Source organism: Poecilia mexicana, unplaced genomic scaffold, assembly GCF_051168715.1.
Source record: "Poecilia mexicana isolate PSO_F unplaced genomic scaffold, ASM5116871v1 scaffold_22, whole genome shotgun sequence".
In the NCBI taxonomy this organism is placed as follows: Eukaryota; Metazoa; Chordata; class Actinopteri; order Cyprinodontiformes; family Poeciliidae; genus Poecilia; species Poecilia mexicana.
This window is the reverse complement of record NW_028263391.1, coordinates 6,939,046-6,962,320: the sequence shown is the minus strand read 5'-3', so window position 1 is coordinate 6,962,320 and position 23,275 is coordinate 6,939,046. Positions and strand designations below refer to the sequence as shown.

Sequence of the window (23,275 nt, the reverse complement as noted above, 5' to 3'; positions counted from 1 at the left end):
AGTTGCAGGACACTGGTTGTCAAGGTCTGAATTTGAAGACCCCTGCTCTAGACTGGGATTTAAAGGTTAAAGCTAACCTTTAAATCCCAAATACCATTATAATAGCCAAAACATAAACACCAGATGAAATCACTTGCTGACAGATAATATTGACTCCATTTTGATAAGTAATGTGGCCAAAAATATAGACAAAAATCAAACTTTACCCCTAGTAATCACTATAAAGAATGTCTACTGAGATATCAGAATTTAAGATTGTGCACCAGACAAAATGAACTCTAGAAAGCTAAAATGTTCTGGTTTATGTTAGGAAAAAAGAACAAAAAATTGATTTGTACTTCAATATAATAAATGGCTTGCCATACAATGGACACAGTACTATGGCTAAGGTACTGAAATAGCGTAAGGAAATACCCTAAGTGCAATTTTACAACATATATCTGAAATATGTCACTTTAGACAATTTTAGGACAAAGAAAGCAATGATATGGTTATTACTTAAATTTTCGAAATAAAGCACACATTATTTAGTTGTTTTATTATCAAATCTGCAATATCGCACTCTGAAAGAGATGTTAAAAAATGATTGATGACTTAGTCATTTCTTTAAAATAACAATAATAATAATAATAATAAAATATGAACAGGAAACACTCAAAACATTTGCTGTTACAATCACAATGTGAGGTTTATGTCCATTTGTCAGTTCTATAAAAGCTTCACTTCATGAAGCCACCTCTGAGATGTGGTGAATGTTAGATAGGGTGAGCTGTGCCTCCTGTGGTGGGTAGAAACGCCTGGAGCGAAGCCACAGCCTCCCAAACACCCCAGTGACGAGCACCAAGACGACCAGCAAGCCTCCCAGGACGAGAGTCTCCACCGGAGGGAAACCGCTGGGCTCTGCAGAGAAAGGTTGAATTATCCCTTAAATGAATTGTTTTAACTTGTGCAAGTTGCAGGGATTGTAAAGTGTCGCACTCAGGTTGGGTTTTTCACTGGCGGTGAGCAGTCGTCTGATTGGGCCGTAGGACACGGTGTGGGACAGTGGGGCGTCTCTCCGTGTCCTCATCTGTCCGTCTTCGGTGGTACAGTTCTGCGTAGCAAATGCAGAGACAAACAATCACAGTTGAAACCAGATAATGTATTTAGAATGTGCACATCAACCCTATCGAAGGGAAACGAGTCCTGTACTAATGTGAACTAAAACGCAACTCAGAGAAGAAGATGTCATTTACTTGAAAAATTGCATAAAAATATACTTTACAGGTTGCAGGAAAAAGGAAAAGTTTAGATTTAATCTCAAAAATTTAGCTGGAAAAAAAAGTAAATGTCTGGTTGTAACGATGTAGACTTGTAATTCAGTTGAAATAAGGACTGTGTAAGTCTCAGTTCATACCAGTAAAAACAAGTCAAGGCTTGCTGACTGCTGTTCTGAGCTGGCGTCTGGCTTTCACTTTGAGCTGTGTGTGTGTGTGTGTGTGTAAGGAGGTCTCACTCACAGGCTTACACACACTCAAGCTGCTGTGGCAGATCTGGACGTTGCAGTGCAGGAAGACGAAAGTGTAAGAGCTGCCAACAAACTTAAACATCTGTATCCTGAACGTGGCCTCCGGACCTTCGCTGTTCTTCAGGACGCTGAGAGTCTGTTTGTCGGCCAACACTGAACAACTAGGAAGGTGAAAAAAAAAACGAGCTAGGAGTGAGCTGTCCGTTTAGAAACATTTCTGAACCTAATCTTGATGGTTCAGAATGTATGAGTGCAGCTCTTTTAAAGTATGTTTGATGTCTTTCCTGACTCTCTTGGTGTCTTCATTTTGCATGAATCCAGATTAGCTTATCGCTGAGGCTGAAGCTAATGGATGGTCCATTCTTAAAAGCGTTCCTGTTTTATGAGATTATTGGGATATTTGGGAGATTATTCATACAAAGGTTTATGATTTAGAAGGGAAATAGGAGTAGGAGACAGTGCATCACCAATGATCTTCCGATGTGAAACAAGTACTGAAATAATAAAAGTTAATCAGTGAGGAAAAATATAGTGGTTTATGTGAATTATTTTTTAAATGTATTTATTTACACATCTTTCTTTTTCTTTTTTCAGAACATATTAACTCAGGAAGAGGTTTGGTGAAGGCCTGCCTCTACCAATGTTATTTACATTTCAAACATAAATAATTATCTGTTTCTGAATATGACAGCGGATTAAAGATTCAGAAACTGGCATTCACATCAACAACTATGACATTTTAAAACTTAAAGTTGTTTTAAAACACAAAAACCTCTGCTTTAGCCTTGCATCTCTCGGGCTAGCTGTTAGCTTCAGCTTCCAGGTCCAGCTAATCTGAATTTAGAGTAAGTGAAGATGCCAAGAGAGTTTAGTTATTAGCTGCTATAACCATTTCACAGAAACTCACCCTAAAAATTCTGAACTACTCCTTTAAGCTCATCTAAGCTAGCAGTGTTTTCCTCCTTTTCTTGACCTTGTGAAATCATTGTGCATTTCACAGTCCTGCTGTCGCTAATAGTACCAAACGCTGCCCCGGTTGTCAAGGGCATGCACAGCTGTTGAACTGAACCGCATGTGGCCTTTCAGACCGGAGTCACATGACCTGGCTCTGAGATTTGTTGTCTGACCCGCTCTCTAGGCAACAAATTCTCTTATTTCAGATTTCAACAGCGCTCCGGTAAGAGGACTTAGAGCTCATCGCAAACGTGGAGCAATAACACTGAAATAGAGCGCACCACAAACAAGCTTCTCTTGTAAATAGAAAGGCAGGCAGTCAAAATGAACTTGTTGAGCATTATCACAGTGACACACCTGTCTCTGATGAAGGTGTACTGAATGTTGCCGTATGGATCCCTGGTGGGTGTGGCCCAGCATCTCTCCAAACGGAGCATCAAGTGAGCCGGTATCTTTAAACGAAAAAAAAAAAATAATAATAATAATCTGAATGTCAAGCAGCAGTCAAGTCATTCTGAATGCAAGCCAAAACCTGTTTCACGATGTGCTACGAATTGCTGATTCACTGTGTGTAAACAACAGCTGATCCGAGGGGTTGTGACAGCCTGGAGAAGATGTGCAGAAGCTCTCACATGACCGTCTAGTCACGGCTGAAGTGTTAGATTTCCGGGATAATTTGGGACATCAATCCACAAGGCAGTATTTCTTAACATTGGGCAACTAAGGCATCGTACAACTAATCCAAAAATAGCTGTTAACACTAAGAATATTTGAAACATTTTCGTCTCAGTTTTCTAAAATGGTCCAGGACATCCCTTCCCAATCTGTTAAGCAAACCATTAACAGATGTAATCATTGCCATCTCTCAATTTGCTTTTTTAATTCTAAAGAACTAGTTTTCCCAATCATATTAGTTGTTCTGGTGTCATTGGGTTATAAAACTTAATACCATTGAATAAAAGTACAATTCAGACATTGACGGTCATATTCATTATCACACTTGGTTAGGATGTGTAAAAATTCTTTAAATTTAATATTTGATTTATATACATTTACTTGATGTATATAAATTAAATGGGGTATTTCTTAACATGGGAAATATTCTGTGTTAAGAAACAAAACCCCAACAGAGCAGCCCATACTGTTTCTGTATTGCATTTCACAAGTTTGGAGCAAATAAGAGAGAATATTTGCCGTCTTTGTTCACTTTTTTATATCGTTCAGAGTTCCTTTCGTGTGTTCCAAGGGTCTTTGGAGGAGAGATGGGCCCAAAGCACCACAGATGTTGTACAGCGGCACATTTACACATAATTACCCTTTGTTTAATGCAAAACGGAGGAGTGTTTGTTACCAGAATGCTTAATCTTAGTCTGATTTGAAGCACAGGGTTTCAGTTGAATTTCAACTGAAACTCAATGTAAACAAAGTCCATTTTTATTTCTGACAGAAGGACAGGAACAACCAGTTGGCATGGAGATAGCCTCTAATGGTTTTTATACAAATTTGATGTCCCCAAAATGTCACTCCTGGCTGTAATTCTCTAACTGTAAGTTATGGAGAGTTGAGGATAAATATGGGTCCTCATTCAGCCTCATACCACGTCCCCCACTAAATAAATGTGTGTATTTATTTAGTGGGGGACTAAATAAATAGTCCCCCACTAAATAAAGTGGGGGACTACTTTTTACTTTTTATTGTAGGGCTTTCTTTATCTGCAGAGATACCATAAAAACTTTGACAAAGATGTTTTCATCCAGGGTCAGGGACGGCACAGTTGTCCACACGTCCTCAAAGGCTTCATCTTTGTACAGCAGCATTGACACTGAGAAATTCCCATCCTCAGTGTTCAGGGTGATGCTTCTGAAGAGGTCAAGCAAACACAAGTCTTATTGTTAAATCAGATGTCAGGGGTATAAATAAAAAGAAGCAGCACACAAATCACCTACCGAACATCCACTCTGATCATATTTTCGCTGTTGGGTTGTTGGACCATGTAGTTTATGGGGTAGCGGCACACAAACGTGATGTTTATATAGTTTCTTGTGATGATATCTGAATAGTTATTGTGTATAGTGTTGATGAACATGATGTGTGTATCATCAGAGACCTATAAAGAGATTAAGGAACAGAAAGTTAACAAGAGTAATTAGTTGAGACGTTTTCCTCATGTGTAAGGCATGCTGAGGAAAAGAGGTATCCCATAATATTACACACAGTCACTTGCCAAATTATTCATACTCTTTGAACCTTTTCACATGTTGTCACATTACAGTCATAAAGTTCAGTGTTTTATATTTGTTTAAGACCAAAATAAAGAGGCAAAAACAAAACCATCATCAAAAGTAAGCCATCAGTAGCTACAAGTGGTAAAGAGCAGTGTTTTTCGAAGTGGAGGCCACCAGGGGTCGCTAGAGGTGACTCGGATAATTTGACGAAAGATGAGAAAAAAATGCGAAAATAAAAAACTGAATTTTATATATTTTTAATCATAAGTTTTCAATTGTAGCTTTTGATATCATAATATTCAGTCTGCTTTTTAGCCATTAATGTAAAACATACGTTTGTATTCAAATGTTATTTGCCACGCTCATCTCTCTGATTGGCTGCCAGTTGCTTTGCTCGACAAGCTAGCGTAGCAAGCACGAAATGGGAACGTTTTTGTCAAGAAAAACACAAAAGGATCCGTCCAGCAACCTGCTGTGGAGGACACTGCTGCCAAAAAGCCCCCCTACGAACTCAAGGTCAACTAAAATCAGAAGGTATGAGGCCGCATTTATCAATCAATCAATCAATCAAATTTTATTTGTATAGCACATTTCAGCAGCAAGGCATTTCAAAGTGCTTTACATAATTAAAATAAAAACAGCATGTAATAAACAGTGAGAAAGAGATTTAAAAAACATAATTAAAACGTAAACAGTGAGAAAGAGAAATAAAAAGCTGAAGAACTTTAGTTGAGACCCCGTTAACTGGGACTCCAACCCTTTGGACTTTAGTGAAAACGCCGTTTGACAAGGACTCTAACCTCTCGGAATTTAGAAAAAATTCCGAGAGTATTTTTAAATAGAAAACATTGCTCTGGTGAGATGGGACCAAAGGGTTAGGGCTATCAGTGGCAGGTAGATGTCACCAAATCCACCTGACAATCTCCATCCAGGCTCCATCAAAATAATAAAAAGCACATTTAATTGACCTTTCGCTACACAACTGCGAATTTGTCTATCACATGACGTTTCTAAAAGTTTCTAAAGATCTACAGTCAGGGTGAAAGCGGCTCTGGCAGCTGAGGCGGCCAGTCTTCTTTAGCAAGCCACAGCCTAATCCTGTGTGGAGGGTTACTTTCACCAGCTGCTGTGCCAGAAACCTTGTAAAACACTGAGGTGGAGAGCTGGCAGGGTTTGTCTCCCCCGGTGAAAGCTGGTTTAACCTTTGGCTTTCTTTATACGAGAAACCTTCAAACATTCCAAGTTTGAGAAAACTTGTGTGGTGCAGCCGGCATTTAAAGCTCCCCAAAACTCGTAAAAGTGACCGGATTAAAATGATCAGGAGGTGAAATGGCCAGTGATTCACCACCTTCTTATTCAGAGAACTTTCAATAAATAATTTAGCTTTCCCAATAAAAATCTTCAGGGTTCCCTTGAATGAGGTTGAAAGAAACACTACCCATAATTCCTGATGAAAAAAGAGCCACTCCCCATTTCTTTTCGCCTCACTTTTTTCTGGCTGGACTTCAGAGTTTGTTCCTCTCTCAGTTTTTTTTTTTATTATTATTTATTTATTTATTTATTTCCTTGACTCATTTTTATGGAACTCAAAAGTCACCTTTGTTTAAAAAAAAGATGTTAATAGCACAAGTTGGTACCAAAAGCAACACTAATTGGCTGGGAACTAGCCCCAGAACAAAGGTAGCCATCGTAAAATAGAAAATTTATTACAGTGGCAGTTTTACGTCGCCCATTATGCTGATACCAAGTGCTGTTTGTCTCCATAGCAGTTAAAGTTAAAGCCTCTCTCATTTGTAAGGAGCTGTTCTAAATGTCTGAGCTCACGTGCAATGTTTGATTAATTAGATGAGTGCTGCAAAACACTCAAAAACAAAAAAAGTTTTCTACCATTTAGGTTTAGTGTCCTACCATTATGGTCCCGCAGTCTGAGAGATTCGTCTTTATGCTAAAAACGAAGTTGTCCCCGATTTCCTCTCCTCTGCATTCTGGATCATTTAGATGCAAATCATCGACCTGAAAAACAAAGTCACACAGGTTCACGTTTTGCTGTGGTCGCACTTGAAGAGAAAATGTTGGGACGGTTTTGCTCACATCAACCGGAGGAACCTTGTTGAGGAAAAACACACTTGGAATAATGACGTCCATTTGGTCATTGGTACAAATCACCGTTTCATTGAGCTCTGGTGTTTAAAAAATGGGGGCAAAAAAAGGTTTTCAAACAAGAGGACAATAAAAAAATCCCTTTAGAGAAAGCAAGGTCACGCCACGGTATTTCAACAAGATTGAAGTCCTGACCCGGAGAAGTCCTTTAAGTTCAATTTGAGCCATTCAGTCAGAAGTGGACTTGATGTTGTTCTCTGAATCTTTATTCTACTACATAGCAGAAATTTGTTTGACTTTAAGGTCACAAACTGAGGACCAGACATTCTCATTTGGGATTCTCTCTATAAGAGAGCAGAATATGTGCTTCAATCAGCAAAGCAGACCCAGATTATTACAATGCCCCCACAATGTTTCATTATCAGTGTGATGTTCGTCTGATACACTTCAGCACATGTACACCTTTCAAAAGGTTGCACTTTGTCTCGTCAGTCCAGTGAAAGCCAACCCCTAGGAATGGCTTCATCAGCCTTTTCAGATCAATAAATGTCAGCGACTCCGTTTCCCTTCCATTGAATTTAGATCACACCTACTTCATACTGTCAGACAGGTACTTAACCCTTGTGCGTGCGAGGACTGAGGCAACTGATACAAATGATATGGGTGTAAGAAGTTAAATTAAGCTGTCCAAAAATGTGGCCTAAGGGAATGTTGGTTTCAATAGATTTTATTTAGTGAGATCAAGCTTTTTTTTGTTTGTTTTAGATGACTAGGAACATTTAAGTGTGGCAAATAAAAACAACTTTTCTTTTACAGAACTGTGAATTTCTCTTTAAAAATTGTCAACATAATGAAAAGCTTCATAATGGCAACTTGGGGTTAAGTCAACAATAAGTAACAGGAAAAAACTGGAATCAAACCCAGAACTTTCTGATTGTAGGACGACTACTCTTCGAATTGAGTCAGATTTCCCTTCAACACATAATACATTACTTATATTTAAATTATGCAAATAACTACAACTTAGAAGTGAAGAAAACAAGTAGTAAAAGAGCTTTCTGCCTGATTTTTGATACTGAATCATGTATGCAGTTTGTAAAGTGTGCACTGACCCTCCACCATGGGCTCCAGGTGAACTGCCGAGACCGCCGTCGTTTGAGCGAAGAGCAACCAGGTGAAAACCACACCGCTGGACACCATCTTCCACATCCTGTCCCTCTGGTTTCTCTCTGCTCTGCCACTCTGCTGCCGTTTGAATCTTTCCCTAAATCTCAATGTCACCAGAAGATGTAGCGCCTCTCTCCTTCTCCAACCCATGAAACCCAGCTCTAAATGAACTGGGACCACCCTCCCACCCCACTATCCCCTTCTCTGGCATTAAAACACCAGTTTGAATGATGCTTCAGACAACAATGAGATTCCACACATGAATAGGGTTGACCGAGGCGAGTCCAAGGTAACACGGATGACACCGCCTACTACAGGGATGTCGTCTTAGTAAACACCTTACTAAGTTGCTTACCGCGGGGAGCAACTATATATGTGGAAAAAACCCTGAAAGGGTTACTCTTTGTTCTCTCCGTCTTTTGTTTGGACACTTTAAAACATTTTACTGGTGCGGGAATCCCAGTTGGCAAGGACAAAATAGACTCATTATAGGTCAAGGGCAATTCACTGACCAGTTTGCATGTGTGTAGTTAGACACGGAGTAAAATCCTGCTACCGCATGCAAATTCAAGAAATACATCCTCATTTAAAAAAAAAAAAAAAACCTTAACACCAACATGTATTAAATCATTTTGAACATTAAACTTCAGGCACTTTGCAAATGGAAATAAAGGGGAAAAAAAGATGAAGTGAGGCAGAAATCCTCTTCACCTTTGTTAGATTTTATATGTTCTTTTATTTCAAACACAACAAATCTTGTGTTTGGTTTGTTTTTGTAAATGAGACATGTTTTACAATTTGGTTCGTCTCCCTGTCATTGTTTTAGCAGACATTTGTAAGAGTAAATACGAGTGGATTGAGTGGTTTCCTGTTTATTCGTTCATTAATGAAATAAATGAAAAGCCAACATTGTTTCACTGACACACTTTTATTTACCGCTTGTGGTAGCTTCACCTGAATGAGGTTTTATTGTGGCCGTACAGTGAGATTCAGAGTAGCGCATGATGCTGTGCAGTCTAGTCAAACGTTACAACCGAGAGTGAATATAAACAGCTGAGTCTGTTAGAACGAGAACTGACTTACATTAAAATGTGGCTTTAAATACGTTGCTTGTTGTCAGTGATTTGCTTAAAAAAACAACAATATATTCTTGGAAATGCATTTCGTAAGATGCTTACATATGTATATAAAAAGGAATGTGCAAAATCTTAGTACTTCCATCGCCACTGGGTACAGAGTCAGTTCGGATTCACTCCAGAGGTTCGGTGTCCTCCGTAAAAAGATCAGCCAGGTCAGCCACCGTCAGAACGGCAGCCTCCGAATGCTTCATGGCTGTGCTGGTGTGACTACAATTAAAGCAAAACACATTCTGTTAGTATTTAAATTAATAGTACATATACCAATGATGGTGTTTTGAAAACCACCTCTTTTCTGCCGTCTTCAGCATCGCTTGCATTCGCTCCTCGATAGTGGATTTGATCAGGAATCTGTGTACAAATGTCGGCCTGTTGGACAGAGAACACCAATGTTACATTTTCCCACATTTTGTCATGTGCCAACCACAAACTTCCATGTGTTTATGATAGGTCAAAGAGATAATTAAACACATTTAATTCAGCCAAAGTCGTCCACAATGATGTACTACTTTGTCTGATTCATCAGATAAAAATCCCTATAAAATACACTGACGTTTGTGGTCGTAGCAACACAGATTGTAAAACCATTTAAAGGGGAAGCGCATTTTTGCAGAGTACTGTGAAGGCTAAACTAAAAGCTTAAAGTTAAATATATAAAAGACATCAATGAAAAGTTCTGTATGTGTGCTTGATGTAAGATTGTGAATTTGTAATTGTCATAAAGTGATCATTAGAGTCTGTATAAGAAAGCTTTGAAAATGGGAAACATTGCCCCTCACTACATCTTTACTTGTGGGAACGCAAGTTAGATTTCTTTCTTGATGTGCAGCTTCCTGTCGCTTACTTTGTTTGGCCAATCCGGTGCACCCTCCCTATAGCCTGGAGTTCGTGAGCTGGGTTGAGGATTGGTTCGACCAGCAACACGTGTGTTGCTTCGATGATATTCAGCCCATTGGAGCCAGTGTGGAGTGGGAGGAGGAGAATATTGATCTTTTCATCGTATTTGAAAGAACTAAGATTCTCCTGAAAACACACAAGAAAAAAATATCAGTGATATAGATGGTTTCCCATGATTTCTGTGAAATGTTTAAAGCCAAACCTGGAACTTATGAATTCCATTGATTTGTGAAAACTCCAGATTATTGTCCAACAAGGCCTTGGCGATGATGTCCAGGACACTCTGCCACTGTTTGCAAGACACGAGGAAACAATCCAGATCACATCCAAGCTCAATATCACAACAAACAACAGTCCTTCGCAGCAGAAATGCTTCATTTACCGTTGAAAAGACGAGACATTTGGCTCCGGGATTGTTCATCTGGATCTGCTTTAGTGTTCTCACAACCGCCTCCACTTTGGTAGAGTGGCTGCCCTGCACAAAACAATTACAGCTGTTAACAAAAAGTCCAAAACTTAACATGTTTAAAATGCAATTGTCGATCAACCTTGACTGGTATGTCCTGGTCGTGGCTGGAAGACTGGGTAGTGAACACATAGGAGATTTCTGTGTGGGAAGTGGTCTGCCTGCAAATGGCACACTTGATGGCTCGCCGCCTTGAGCCCACGCTGTACTGCTCCACGATGATGGCAATGCACTCGTTACAGAAGCAGTGGCCGCAAGTCAACACGGCCCACTATAAGGAGGAAATAACGGTGGAAAGTAAGTAGTTCACAGTTTGCAACCTGATTGAGGTTATTTTTGACTCACTGCTCCCAGAGAACAGCATAATAGCAGTGAGATTGTGGTAAATTTGATTAAATGTCAAATGTTAGACGTTATAAAAAATTCAAAAGCAATTAGTAGGCCTGTCACACACATTTTACTGGACAATAAATTGTCCCAGAAGTTATTGCAATAAATGATAATAGTGTTGTTTTGAGACCATTTTCATGTGATATAATGGTCATAGCCCGATAATGCCAGACATTGTCAAAGATCAATAAACTTTAAATTCTCATGAACATTTAACACGGAAAATGCAAGACATTTTAAATATTCAAAATAAAGAAAAGAAAAGAAATGGCAAATAAAATGAATCATGAAGTCTGTAAATAAAACTAGGGCTGGTTGAGACCAAAGCACCAGACTGATGACTTTTGTCCAATTTTTGGTAATTTTTGGTATGAAAAGAGAAAAACGCTAACTCATACAAATGGAAACTATTGAACTCATTTTAATTTATCATTCAAATTTATCATGATCTATTGCTTATTTTGACAAGCTTATCAGTAAGCATCCAAAAGCAAAATTGTTTAAATTGATATTTATGGGAATATTGCTTAAAAGTTGAGCCTTGTTCTTTCATTCTTTTAATATACTGCTCAAAAAAATAAAGGGAACATTTCACTTTAATTTTGTGTGTGGCTCCAAATCCAGGCCTCCATTGGTTAATAAATTTGATTTCCATTGATGATTTTTGTGTGATTTTGTTGTTAGCACATTCAACTTTGTACAGAACAACAAAGTATTCAATGAGAATATTTCATTCATTCAGATCTAGGATGTGTTATTTGAGTGTTCCCTTTATTTTTTTGAGCAGTGTATATTTAATATAAAACACTCACCTCCTGCCCCAGAGGACGAGCACAGATGGGGCATGGCTCTGGGTTCAGCCCTCCAGTTGACTTGTCCTGTGACTTGGATACAAAATTCATGGAACATGGAGTCAGACTACATTAAATGTTTCATAATTACTCCAAAAGATACAACGAAATGCTGCTAACAATTATAAATGTACCTTTTCCAGATTGGTTAGATACAGAAACTGTCCAAGCTTCTTTTGGAGTTGAGACTTGGCCACAGCTTGGTCGTTCAGGAGCTTCACCCTGTTCTGCTCCACCTGACGGCGAAACCATGGAGAGCAGAGGGCAAAAAAGATAGAAAAGCAACAGACTATCAGTGAAAATGTTTCGTAATTAAAGTCAGCGAGCACAAGGGTCGAAACTAGATAAACGTACTTTACCTTTTAATGTAGGGCTGGACAATAAATCAATAACAATGCAACAGACACGTCATCAATCAATAGATAATATGTCTGATAGAATATTCAATAATTTCACTGAATTCAGAACCGCGCAGAATTCTGGGTGATGTAGGCAGAGAAAAGACTTTAACCTCTCAAGACTAGCTAAGCAAGGTGAGCCTCATCAACTAACTCACTCGCTCTTTGGTTACCTAGCAACAACCTGTGGAGTAACATGCAAAGCAGCAGTTTCAGGTTTTGCTTTCGTGGCGCAATAATTTTTAACTCAGTTAGATTCTTTTCCTAGTTAAATAAAAATACCCACATACATATATACCATTATATAACTTAAAATTGTGTAAAACAGCATTACTGTTTATTACAATAACTTCTGAGACAATTGATCATCCAGCAAAATGACTGCTTAAAAATAAAATAATGACAGAGTAAAAACTGTGGATAAAACAGGAGAGGTCATGGCACTAGATTGTCAGCATTCCAAATTTTTAAAACAAAAAACTAATCAATATCAATATTGACTGATATGAAACTATTATATCGTGATATGTTTTTCAGTCATATAGTACAGTCCTACTTTGATAAGACGGGTTTAAACATCTGATTAGTAACAGATTGTATCACTCTGTTTACTTACTTCATGTGGTTCTATAATGTGTAGCAGTTTGGGCTTCGGTTCGTCAGGCAGACGAACACGCAGCCGTTCAGTCGCCATGCCCAACTCGTCAATGGCCGACACGTGATTGCGCAGCACCATCCAGTACTCATGCAACACCTGGAATAACACCAAATGAATCTTCTTTTTAACTTGCAAAAGTACAACTGTCTAACAAGTTACAGACAAATATAAAAATCTCTTTGACCTTTTGTAATTTGACATTTTTCCTAAAGCAGACAGGAAACTTTCTTCCTCAATTCCAAAATATAAGAGAAGCCCACTTACCTTATACTCCTTCTTCCAGTTCTCAAACAGCTCCATGAACGTGTTGCCCTCCTCCACCAGCTCTGGGTCCATGCGCTTAGCTTTGGCGAACGACAGGATGGCTTTCAGAGTGCGCTCCGTCTCGCTCGCCGCCCACAGACCGCGACTGGTGGTGGGGAGGCGGTCGTCCACCAGGCCTTCCTCATCCTCAATCATCTCTTCAAAGATGGCCGTCTGGCCTTTCACCCTGACGACGGATTTAGTTTCTATCACTTCGGGTGTTCAATTTCAATACAAGTTGGAAAACTCAAGGCGCCTGCTTACTTACGTGTGAGCAAACAACTTGGATTCATAATCAGTGAAAAGCTCGTCGGCTTTACAAAACACACAGCTGTGACATAAAAAGAGATGAGGTGTAGTTCATGACTTTTAAAGCTGATTTATGCAACTTTTATAAACAATATTTTTTTTTATATTTGTTAAAACTGTCACTATGTCCTGATGAGGCAGATGATCTGTGGAAAACAAACAATATATCAAGCGCCCCTGTGGTCCCACTGCCATATGCAGAAATACACAGCTCAGTCAAAAACAACCAATCAGAGCCAGGAGGAGGGTCTTGGCACTGTCAATCATGCTCATGTACATGGTGCTAAATGTGCTAATGGCACATTCTTATAAAAAATTGCATATCCACCGTCATCAGTGGCCATGCTAACTAGCCTTAGTAATTTGAGAGGAGCTAGCTGTGAGGGGAGCTAGCTGTAGGGTAGCAGAGAAGAAGGGAGGTGTGAGCAGCACGTATCCAAGCATAACTGACTCTCCTCCTGGATCTGATTGGTTGTTTCTGGCCAAGCGGTGTATTTCTCACAATGGCAGTAGAACCACATGGAGGAGATAACATTTTCTTTCCACATTTTATCTGTCTCGTGCTCTGCTGTCATGACACAGTCACAGTTTTAACAAATATGTAAAACACATGTTGTTTATAAAAGCTTTAAGAGGGGTCGCTCATACAACTACATATTGTATATATTGTAGAGTATCATGAATAATGTGATGATGACCCAGAGTACTGGTATCGGTAACTTACTTATTGAGAGGCAGTCGCATTGGCCTAAGGTGGCAAATGGTGGCCTCTTCTATCACTTCCATTGAAGCTGGGCCCTCAAGACTCTTCACTGCGTCTCGGACCGTCTTTTGTGACTTCATTAGATCTTGCATTTGTGTGGTGAGAAGGAACTGCAGACCACAAGCGTCACGGAACCTGCAGGGAACCCATCATGTTTTTAGTTGTTATTAGCGTGATTGCTAACAGTGGAAGCTAAGTAGAGGCGTTTTACTTGTCTGCCATGGAGAGTTTGTTGGCCTGCTGCTTGTAGCTGGAAGTTAGCTCATTCTTCACACGAGACACCAGATCTTCATCGGTGGAACAGCGAGTTGACACCTGGACGACTTCCAACCACCAGGGGGAGTTCAAGTTCACCTGGAGATTAAAAAGTAAATCTGTCTGACTGGAAGCTCATCTTTTTCAAATTATCTCAGAAAATAGTGAGGTAATTATTTTAATTACACTACTGGATTCTTAATTAACAGCAACATGAAAGCAATGGAACATTTCTGCCCAAAATCTCAGGACTAATTTTGAGTAAATTTTCTTTCATTTTATATTTTTTTATTTTGTCTCTATTGATGTTGCAGTTTGTTTACTCAAGTTTATTTGTTATGTTCAAAAAACTAGAAATACAAGAAAATACAAGTAACAGAAAAAGCAATAAAACAATAATAAATACTTCTGTTGTAACTGCTCATCTTGTTCAGATAATTATTGAAAAATTCATCTATTTCTGTAGCATAAAAATAATAAATCTGACAGCAACAACGAATGTTTGAATGTTTTTGAAAGAATATGTGCCATTTCTCACTTTGCGCTTCAGCTCTTTGATGTTCTGCAGCACCGGCTGCAGAGCCTGGTGGGCGTCGGCCACCTCCGAGTCGTATTTGGTCATGTAATGCTGCCGCAGCTGCTCAGCCTGCAGACAAATATTTTAAAAGGAAACGAATCTGGAACAGACCTCCAACGATGTTTATATCTAAAACACTACACTTGTTTCCGTAACAAATCTGCGCTGCGTACCTCTTCACCGAGTCGGTCATCTCTGAGTGTTGGAGGAATCCCACGATGCTTTGCATTGAGCAGCTCCATTAGGTTGTGAGTGGCGTGAAGTCGCTGGTTTGCATTAATGGTGAAAGAATAATATTAAACTCTTATGTCTGGACAAAACCGGAGAAGAGCACGACTTCCTACATTTATAACCCCTTGAATTTTTCTACGTTTGCCACCCTCAACCACAAACGTCAATGTAGTGTTGAAGAAGGAGAAAAATAATCAACAATGATCACACACACCTGTAATGAATCAGTTTTCAGCCGGCCTTTGTGCTCCTCTGATGAGCGAAGAACTTCTCTATACATCTCCGCGGCCTCCACAAACTCGCCTGCAGGTGACAAAAGAAGCAGTTGTCCTGAGTGACTCTTGCTGCAATTTGAGGTAATGAGATGAGACTATAGGAATAACCTCACATATCCGTACAAAACGCAACAAAGATGAGATCGTGTTTTGTTTTGAACTTCTTCCCATGGGAAACGGGAGCAAAGCGGGCGGGCGTTTTATACCTCGGATGATGTGAATTCCAGCTAAGCCGTTGAGTGCGCACACCAGCTGTCTGTGAGCTTCTTCACACTCCACTCGACATTTCTTCTGCAAGGACTTGAGGAGCTCCTCCATTGTCATGGTGCTGAAAGAAGAGAAACGCGCTTAAATCTCGCCTACGCAGACTTGGTGAGCTTAAAATAAACACAAATGCGCCCTATTAGCTTCCTGGTTTACTCTGCCTAGTCTAGCAGGGTTAGTAATTAGTGGGTGCTAAAAGAAAACCTTTTCTGCAGAGGCAGGAACTCCCCCCTCACGGCCTGCGGGTGGCAGCAGGCCTGGCGCAGCCTCAGTAGCGGGTACAGGATGGTGTTGACGGTGCGGCGGTCCAGGCTGCCCAGTTTCAGGCTCCAGTCGGAGATTTTCCTGAGTTTGACCAGAGCATCCTGGGAGCAGACCTCGTGCTGGCGATGGTAGAAATGGCCCTCAACAGGAGAAAAATGAAGCCAGTGCACTTCCTCTGTCTGAGGGGGGATCTGAATCTGAAGAGGGAAGAATAAATAATGCATTTAGTTTCGGTGAAATTGTCTGAAAAGTCGGCGCGGAGCTCTTAAAAACCCTACCTGATCGATGACGTCCTTTTTAGCCGACCGCCACAATATCTGAGCAATCACATTGTACAGAGGTTCTGTGTTTCCGCGGCGATAGGGGCGATAAAGCAGCTGGTCCCACCAGTACTTCACCCAGTACGGATCCAATCCAAGAAAAAGCGTCAGGCCGTACAGATCTACAAAACACGACGAGTTCAGTGGGGAGCGGAGAGATTCAACGGACTCAGGTCGACGGTTTTCCATCGACAACCTTACCTTCGAGGCCTCGTTGGACGGGAGTGCCGCTGACGCACCAACGGTTGACGGAGGCAAGACGCAGAGCCATTTCTGCAGCCTGGCGGCCAGAAAAGTAGCACACGTAAATTGACACGTTTATGAACAACAGAAGAGCGCGACCTCGACTCACCTTGGCAGTGGGACACTCGACCATCTGGGCCTCGTCCAGACAGATGCGCCACCACTCCACGGCCACCAGAGGGCTGGGGACCGCCATGTAGCGCTTCTGGTTGCGGAAGCGTCGGCCGTCCTTGCTGTTGCTGTGGGGGATGTCGACGTAGTTGAGCTCAGAGCGAAGAACGTCGTAGGTGGTGATGACCACGTCCTGCTCGGCGAGCATCCGAGGCTGGATGAACCCATGTTTCTTCACGCCCTGATACACCTGAGAGACGGACACACACACACGGAGCTATTTTAGAGAAGAACAGGAGCTGTAAAAAAAATAAACTCAAATGTAAGAAAACAGATGTAAGGTGGAGTTTAATAAGATAGAATGGCAACTATTTCCAACACATAGAAAGACATAGAAGGCTTTAAAACTAAATAGAGCTGAAACGATTAATTGGATTAATCGTGATGAATCTAATTTAATAATTGATTAATCATTAACTGGAATATACAGCCTCAAAAAAGGTCATTTGCTGAAATAAAAAAATATATATATTCAGTGATTAGCAGCGATTAGTCAAAATTGTACAAAATATATATCCATTTTGTATTTAAGTCAAAAAAATGCCTTTGTCTGTTTTATCTAAAACTCCTCAGGTGTTGTAGTTTTAGCTTCACCAGGTTCAAATTTACTAAAGAAATTCTTAGTTAATTTATTTTAGGCAAAAGTTTACAAAATTAATTGAACGTTTCTTTGCATCTTTTAATGTATTTCTAATATTGTATTGAAAAGGCTTAAGTAGCTAAATGAAAACTCTGTAGAATGTGACAGTATTTTTATCCGATTAATCAATTAATCATCAGAATAACTGACAATGAATCAATTAATCGCCAATCAATTGATTAGCTAATTGATTGTAGAACTATTTAGCCGCTTTAAAAAAAAGAGTAAATAAATCTCGCTCACCAGCACGCGCAGGGAGGAGGATCTGATGTGGCGGTTGATCTCCTCCACCCACTGGTGGCAGATGGAGCTGGGCGAAATGATTAGTGTGGCACCAGTGGATACTGGTTTCATAGCCACCAGGCAGTGAGGGCAGTAGAAGGGCGTGGTTGTGAGGCTCTCCTCCTTATAGTTCACACATTCTGCATGTTGCCACAGCTGACAGTTCATACACTGCACACGCGGCTTGTAGTCAATAATGCCCAGCTCTCCACAGATGCACTCGAAGCGGTAATCGGCAGTGTTGAACGGGACTACGGACGCTCTGGTGGGAGTTTCCGTCTTGTCCTGCGAATCCGTCCCAGAGGCTTCTTCTCCTCTGTCTGCCCCGGGAATCTCCTGTGTGTCTGACTCAACTTTACCCAGAGAAAGCCGTAAAGATACCGCGGCAGAACCCGTCGACGTTGCACCATCTTCCAGATCGGCTTTCTTGTTCGCTTTTTCCTCCCATTGCTTTTGTTCTTTTTGCTCTGTGTCACGCCGGTCCGATGCGGGGCTCAGATCTCTCTGATCGTCTGAGAGGGAGTTCTGGAGAGCCGCCTCGGCCTTCTCCTTCGCTCGCCTTTGAAACGTCTTCCTTGGCGTGCTCTCTGCTGGTCTGAAGATCTACCAAAGACAAACGTTGATCAAGGAGAGAAATCAAAGTGACCGATAAATCACGGCATCAAATTTTGACACGGCAGTTGCAGATTCTTACCAACTTGGACGCTGCAGACAAGATTTTCTTTGTTTCTTTGTAGTTCTTCCCCAACTTGAAAGAACCTGCCAGACCCCGGCCCTTTACGCGGTCGACAAATCCTTCGTTTATCAGCTTCGCGAGCGTCTTCTTGATGTGATTGCGGTTCTTCAGGAGGTCGTAGCCGTAAGTGGCCCGGATGTAGGTGAACACAGCGTTGACAGAGGCTCCTTTGCCGGTCCGCATCTCCTTTATTGCATTTAGCAACATCACACGCACAGCTGCAGAAAACGCCCCCCAAAAAAACCCACTTTTAAAAAAAATGCAAGATCAACTTTGAACATACAGATGTGTCAAGAGACGGATGAGGGTGTCGCACCTGGGTGGGATGTTTTTATTTTCGGCTGAGCTTCAGGCTTGTAGCACGTAGCTTTCACTTCTAACGGACGAGGAGGAACAAAGTAATTCACAGATTTTCCCTGCAGTGAGCAGAAGGTAACGAGCTATAAAAAGGTTGCAGTTTTCAAAGGTCTCGTTCAAAAAGATAATACTGTGCAAGAAGTTCACACCACAGGCAAAGTGAGGGCCTCCTGCTCCAGATTCTGACGAGTATGGAAGAGAATAAGCGCCAAAACCTCCACCGTTTTGCCGAGCCCCATCTCATCGGCCAGGATCCCACCGGGCCACTCGATTCCGGCCAGCGGGAATTCTCGAATTAAGCTAAAATAACAGGAAACGCAGATAAAACTAAACATATGCTTCAGGATGGAAAAAAACAGATAAAACTGCAGGTACTAATACAATATCTTTAAAATCTGGCTTTAAGCTGTAAAACGTGCATCTTGTTTATTTTTCAAAAATTGTCCTACCTATGGTATTCGGCTTTGTTTCTTAGTAAGACATGCACATTTCTGGACCAGTCAGGCTTAAAACGTTTTGAAATTTCCTTGCAAAGATGTGACAAAAATCTCTTTGGAGGACATAAGGGCGTGGCTTTGCTCATCACATGCAGAAACATCCAATGATTTTATCCATTCAATGTTGTTTTATTTTTATTTTGTGTGAGCAGATTTGAAAGTGAAACCCAGATGGCTTCATTGAGGAGTAAAACCCTCCTTTAGCACCATATAATATTCAAACTATAACATTTGTGTTGAGCTATACCGCCACCTACTGGTGGGTGGTGTTACATTTATCCAAAAACCAGTGCATGAACTTTTCTTTATTTACAAGGGAAGTCTCCAGTTTTACTGGTTAAGGCTGCAGTGTGAGTTTAATTGGGGGGAGAAAAAAAATGGCAGCGCAACTTCAGCAGAGTTTCAATGTCTGCTGGCTTGTTTTTCTTAAAGTAACAACTGTAGCACTATGACAAAAAAAAACATGCTCAAAGAGAAAGCACTAAAATACAACCTAAGACGAGGAACGTAAATAGATTTGTTATTGTTCTTATTATTGATTACACGTGTTTCAGAAAAAGTGGTTCTTCTTACCAGCCGGTAAAGGGATTATAAAACAACTTCTTGCCACATAAAGTCACAACCTCTCGCCACAGGAAATGCAGGGAGTGTTCTACAAACAAAAGCAGAAAATACATCACAATCTTCAATATATAAAGCTCGCATAATCTCTGGTTTTTTCTACGAACACTCGAAACGTCTTTTTCACCTTTCATATAGTCTCAAGTAATCACTTGAATTCCCAAGTTTCCCTGAAATGGACATGCATACCTTTCACTATCATCATCATCATATGTACCTTTAGGTGCACTAATGTTATATTTCTCTCTCCTCAGCATCCAGTTGACGGCCTGGCTCTGGTAGGGCCTGAGGACAGGAATCAGAACCTTGTGCTGGACATCGTATGTTACGTCCTGGTTCTCCTCCTGGTGCTGGTGCCTCACGTAGTCGTAGAGTTCCTCCACGTTCTGCCTCTCCAGATCAGTGTCGCACTCCTCCTCCTCGTTCTCTACGACTTCTGCACCAAAATAAAAAAAGAAGAAGAAACGGTTAAGAGAGGGCTCTGAAGGAGCATAGGGTTCATTTAGTGGCTAACGTTACAAACTGGGCCCAAACGCGCACCAGGAATGATGAAATCGTAGAAATATTCCATCAGCTTCTGCATTATCTGAGTCGCTTTCTTCGGCCGAGCGTTTCCCTCGCTGAGGAACTCTGGCTTCCCCAGCCCAGTTTCCAGCAGGTAAATTCCCACCTGTCACACAAAGACAACACTCAGCTTTCATGCAGCATGAGGGAAACAATATTATTATATCTTAATTAGCTCTAAAGCATCTGGAAAACAAATCTGTAATTAATCACTAATTATACCGGATTATTAACATTACTGTGTACAGACTATAAACCTGTATAGTCATGTTCAATAAATTAAAAATTAGTTGTTTTTTTTATTTCAGTAACTAAATTCAGGTCACATTATACAAATAAATTTCACACAGACAGATGTTTTCAAGCCTCCATTTCTGTTAATTATGATGATTTTCTGCTTACAGCTCATAGACACTCAAAATTTCAGACTACAATATGACTTCAAACCATAAAAAACACATATTCAAAGCAGAAATATGGAATTAATGAAATGCATGCTTAGTAATTGCTTAAAGGTTGTTATTTTCAAAAATACGCTTAATCTGACAAACGAGCCTCATCGGTGTGTGTAATCTAATTTTGTGAATATGCCTGTAGTTAATTGCAAAAATATGTCTTCCTAATATTACAACCACAAATCCTGTGATATTGTATTGCTATGTTACAATAAGTAGGCCTGTCACAATAACACGTTTTTCAGGATGATAAATTGTCCCAGTAATTATCGTGATTAATGATAATACTGTTGTGTTTTGAGACCATTTTCCAGTAATGTATTTATAATGGCAAAATGGCATAATTTCATTTTGTAAAGGACATTTAACACTGGAACTTGAAGATATTTAAATGTGCAAAACAAAGCACAACAACCAAAATCAATAAATAACATGGAAATAAAAAGCACACCCATCCCAAACCGTAAATAAGAAGGATTATGAAGTCTCTGTGAAAAGAACTGCCTGTCAAAAAAATATTAATCATCACCATGGAAATTATCAAGCTCATTTTAGTTTATCATGCAATTAAATTGATTAATTACTCATAGGTGCACATAAGTCTGTTCCAATAAGTTACAGAGCAAGTTATGCTCCAATTTGTGTTGGTCTGTCAAATGTAATCCAAACAAAGTTTTCTGTTGTAACGTGACAAAATGTGGAAAAGTTTAAGCGACCTCCTAACTTGCACCTTAACTTCCTGCTCCTTGGTCTGGTGGCAGAGTTGCACCACCCTCCTCTTCTGCAGCCAGTCGAGGTCCTCGAATGGGATCCTGCCGAGGCTGCACTCCACGGCACAGCCGTCCTCCTCAGGGCTCCACTGTGGCCCCGGGCTCTCATCACAGCTGCTGTAACTGAGGTAGAGCTTCTTGCCCGTCCGGTACGCCAGAAAAGATCTGTGCTCGTAGTCAGACGGCAGCCAAGCCGGCCTGATGCTGAACTCCCCGATAAGAGCCTTCCAGACGTGGCCCAGCTTTAAAGCCGGCACCACAGAGACCGCCAGAGAGGCGGAGGCGGCGCCGCTGCTGTCCGAGGACGTGCTGGGAAGTTCATCTGAAAGCTGAACAGAACGAGCGCAGGCGTCCTCCTTGGTGATGTCTTCTACGGCGGAGAGAAAAGAGCTGCAGGCGGTAGGGTCAACTGAAAGACAGGAAGAAGAGGACGGAGTCTGGTCGTCTTCTTGGACGGCTTCGTTCTTCCGGTCCTCCAGCATGTTCCATTCCAGCCTCCTCTTCGATTCTTCGTCCACCCTCACAGGAGGGGCCCTCTTCCTTCGACTGCTCATTGTAAAAACCTTAACAGAGAACAAATTAATAAGGAATTACTTATTACCTTGTACCACATCAAAACAAAGCAAGATAAAGTGTCATTATGAGGCAATACAAACATTTATTCTGTTTATTTATGGGTATAAGAGACATACATAAAATTAGAATAGAATAGTAAAATCTGAAGTGTCCCATATTACCTGGATTAAATCTCTAGAGCTAGAAAGTGAGAGAGCCAAGAAGCTGGAATTGAGCCTTACTCTGTAAATAATGTTTATTCATATTTTACATTTCTTTGAACTGAGTATCATGATTAAAAGACGTTGCACAACAATGTCTCTTATGCTTTATGCAAGTGCAACCTTTATATTTTGCTGCGTCTAGTAGAGGCTTTTTTAAAGGGTTATTAGCAACCATTTTAACTATGATGCTCTCGTCATTTTACTACTTTAACCTGTCAGTTAAGAGCATTTGTATCATTACAAAACCTATGTAATGTACTTGGCTCCATTACATCAGGTGAAACACAGACGTACATTAACACCGCTTCTAATTTTAGGGTAAAGCCTTCTGCAAACCAGCAACTAGTTTGTTTATCCACCTGCACAGGGCACTGTTTCAGGATTTGAAATACGGAAGCCTTTCATATAAACAACGGTACAGAGAGCGCTTTCACCTAACGATGTAGATTTATCGTTTGACATACCAGCAAATTATATTAAAAACATTTACCTTCTTAGCCTTCCCCAAACTGCTCCGCTGACTACGACTGTAGCAAAAGTCGCTTCATGATGAAGAAGCTCCTCATTAACGAGCAGAAAAAGCAGCAAAAACACAGTTCAATTATCCACAGCGACGTTCATGTCCGCCATTTTTAAATACAGGAAGTGACGTCGGAGGGGGGCAAAAAAGCATAGTTTTTGGAAACTAAAACCCTTCACAATGTCTTTTCTGATCAATTTAAGTGACGTCTTTTTTATTATTATTATTATTGTTTTGTTTTGTTACCGTCTGAGGACGTAGAATCTAAATCATTAGTTTTCTCTATGTCATAATGTAAAGCCAATATAATAAATTAATATATCTAATTAT

At 40.5% G+C, this 23,275-nt stretch overlaps 2 protein-coding genes across 2 annotated transcripts; both read right to left on the bottom strand.

Moving 5' to 3' along the window:
• Positions 1-554: 554 nt before the first annotated feature.
• Positions 555-8,748, bottom strand: LOC106928550 (pancreatic secretory granule membrane major glycoprotein GP2). Its single transcript, XM_015004868.2, has 9 exons — positions 7,899-8,748; positions 6,778-6,866; positions 6,595-6,699; positions 4,408-4,568; positions 4,186-4,321; positions 2,819-2,913; positions 1,500-1,668; positions 979-1,093; positions 555-900 (listed from the first exon to the last, which is right to left on the bottom strand). The coding sequence occupies exons 1-9, from the start codon at positions 8,101-8,103 to the stop codon at positions 725-727; spliced, it is 1,251 nt and encodes a 416-aa protein (XP_014860354.2). The 5' UTR covers positions 8,104-8,748; the 3' UTR covers positions 555-724.
• Positions 8,749-8,862: 114 nt separating this feature from the next.
• shprh (SNF2 histone linker PHD RING helicase) lies at positions 8,863-23,059 on the bottom strand. The gene is made up of 30 exons (XM_015004863.2): positions 22,916-23,059; positions 21,607-22,209; positions 20,398-20,527; positions 20,075-20,293; positions 19,810-19,888; positions 18,889-19,039; positions 18,699-18,798; positions 18,341-18,600; positions 17,608-18,249; positions 16,663-16,914; positions 16,512-16,590; positions 16,269-16,432; positions 15,931-16,187; positions 15,669-15,790; positions 15,402-15,490; positions 15,130-15,222; positions 14,918-15,025; positions 14,336-14,478; positions 14,086-14,259; positions 13,321-13,383; positions 13,014-13,239; positions 12,708-12,845; positions 11,828-11,929; positions 11,655-11,726; positions 10,535-10,723; positions 10,369-10,461; positions 10,189-10,275; positions 9,934-10,112; positions 9,378-9,458; positions 8,863-9,299 (listed from the first exon to the last, which is right to left on the bottom strand). Exons 2-30 carry the CDS (start codon positions 22,198-22,200, stop codon positions 9,203-9,205), a joined length of 4,983 nt encoding a protein of 1,660 aa, XP_014860349.2. The 5' UTR covers positions 22,201-22,209; positions 22,916-23,059; the 3' UTR covers positions 8,863-9,202.
• Positions 23,060-23,275: the final 216 nt, after the last annotated feature.

What these genes read in the sequence shown, in the direction of transcription:
- shprh (XM_015004863.2), bottom strand. Translation starts at nt 22,200, where the DNA reads ATGAGCAGTCGAAGGAAGAGGGCCCCTCCTGTGAGGGTGGACGAAGAA. An exon ending in CCAAGGAGCAGGAAGTTAAG is followed by an intron (nt 20,528 to 21,606) that starts GTGCAAGTTAGG and finishes TTTGTGTGACAG; the next exon opens with GTGGGAATTTACCTGCTGGA. An exon ending in CTACGATTTCATCATTCCTG is followed by an intron (nt 20,294 to 20,397) that starts GTGCGCGTTTGG and finishes ATTTTGGTGCAG; the next exon opens with AAGTCGTAGAGAACGAGGAG.
- LOC106928550 (XM_015004868.2), bottom strand. Translation starts at nt 8,103, where the DNA reads ATGGGTTGGAGAAGGAGAGAGGCGCTACATCTTCTGGTGACATTGAGA. An exon ending in CCTGGAGCCCATGGTGGAGG is followed by an intron (nt 6,867 to 7,898) that starts GTCAGTGCACAC and finishes TTTAAACACCAG; the next exon opens with AGCTCAATGAAACGGTGATT. An exon ending in TACACCTTCATCAGAGACAG is followed by an intron (nt 1,669 to 2,818) that starts GTGTGTCACTGT and finishes TCACCTTCCTAG; the next exon opens with TTGTTCAGTGTTGGCCGACA.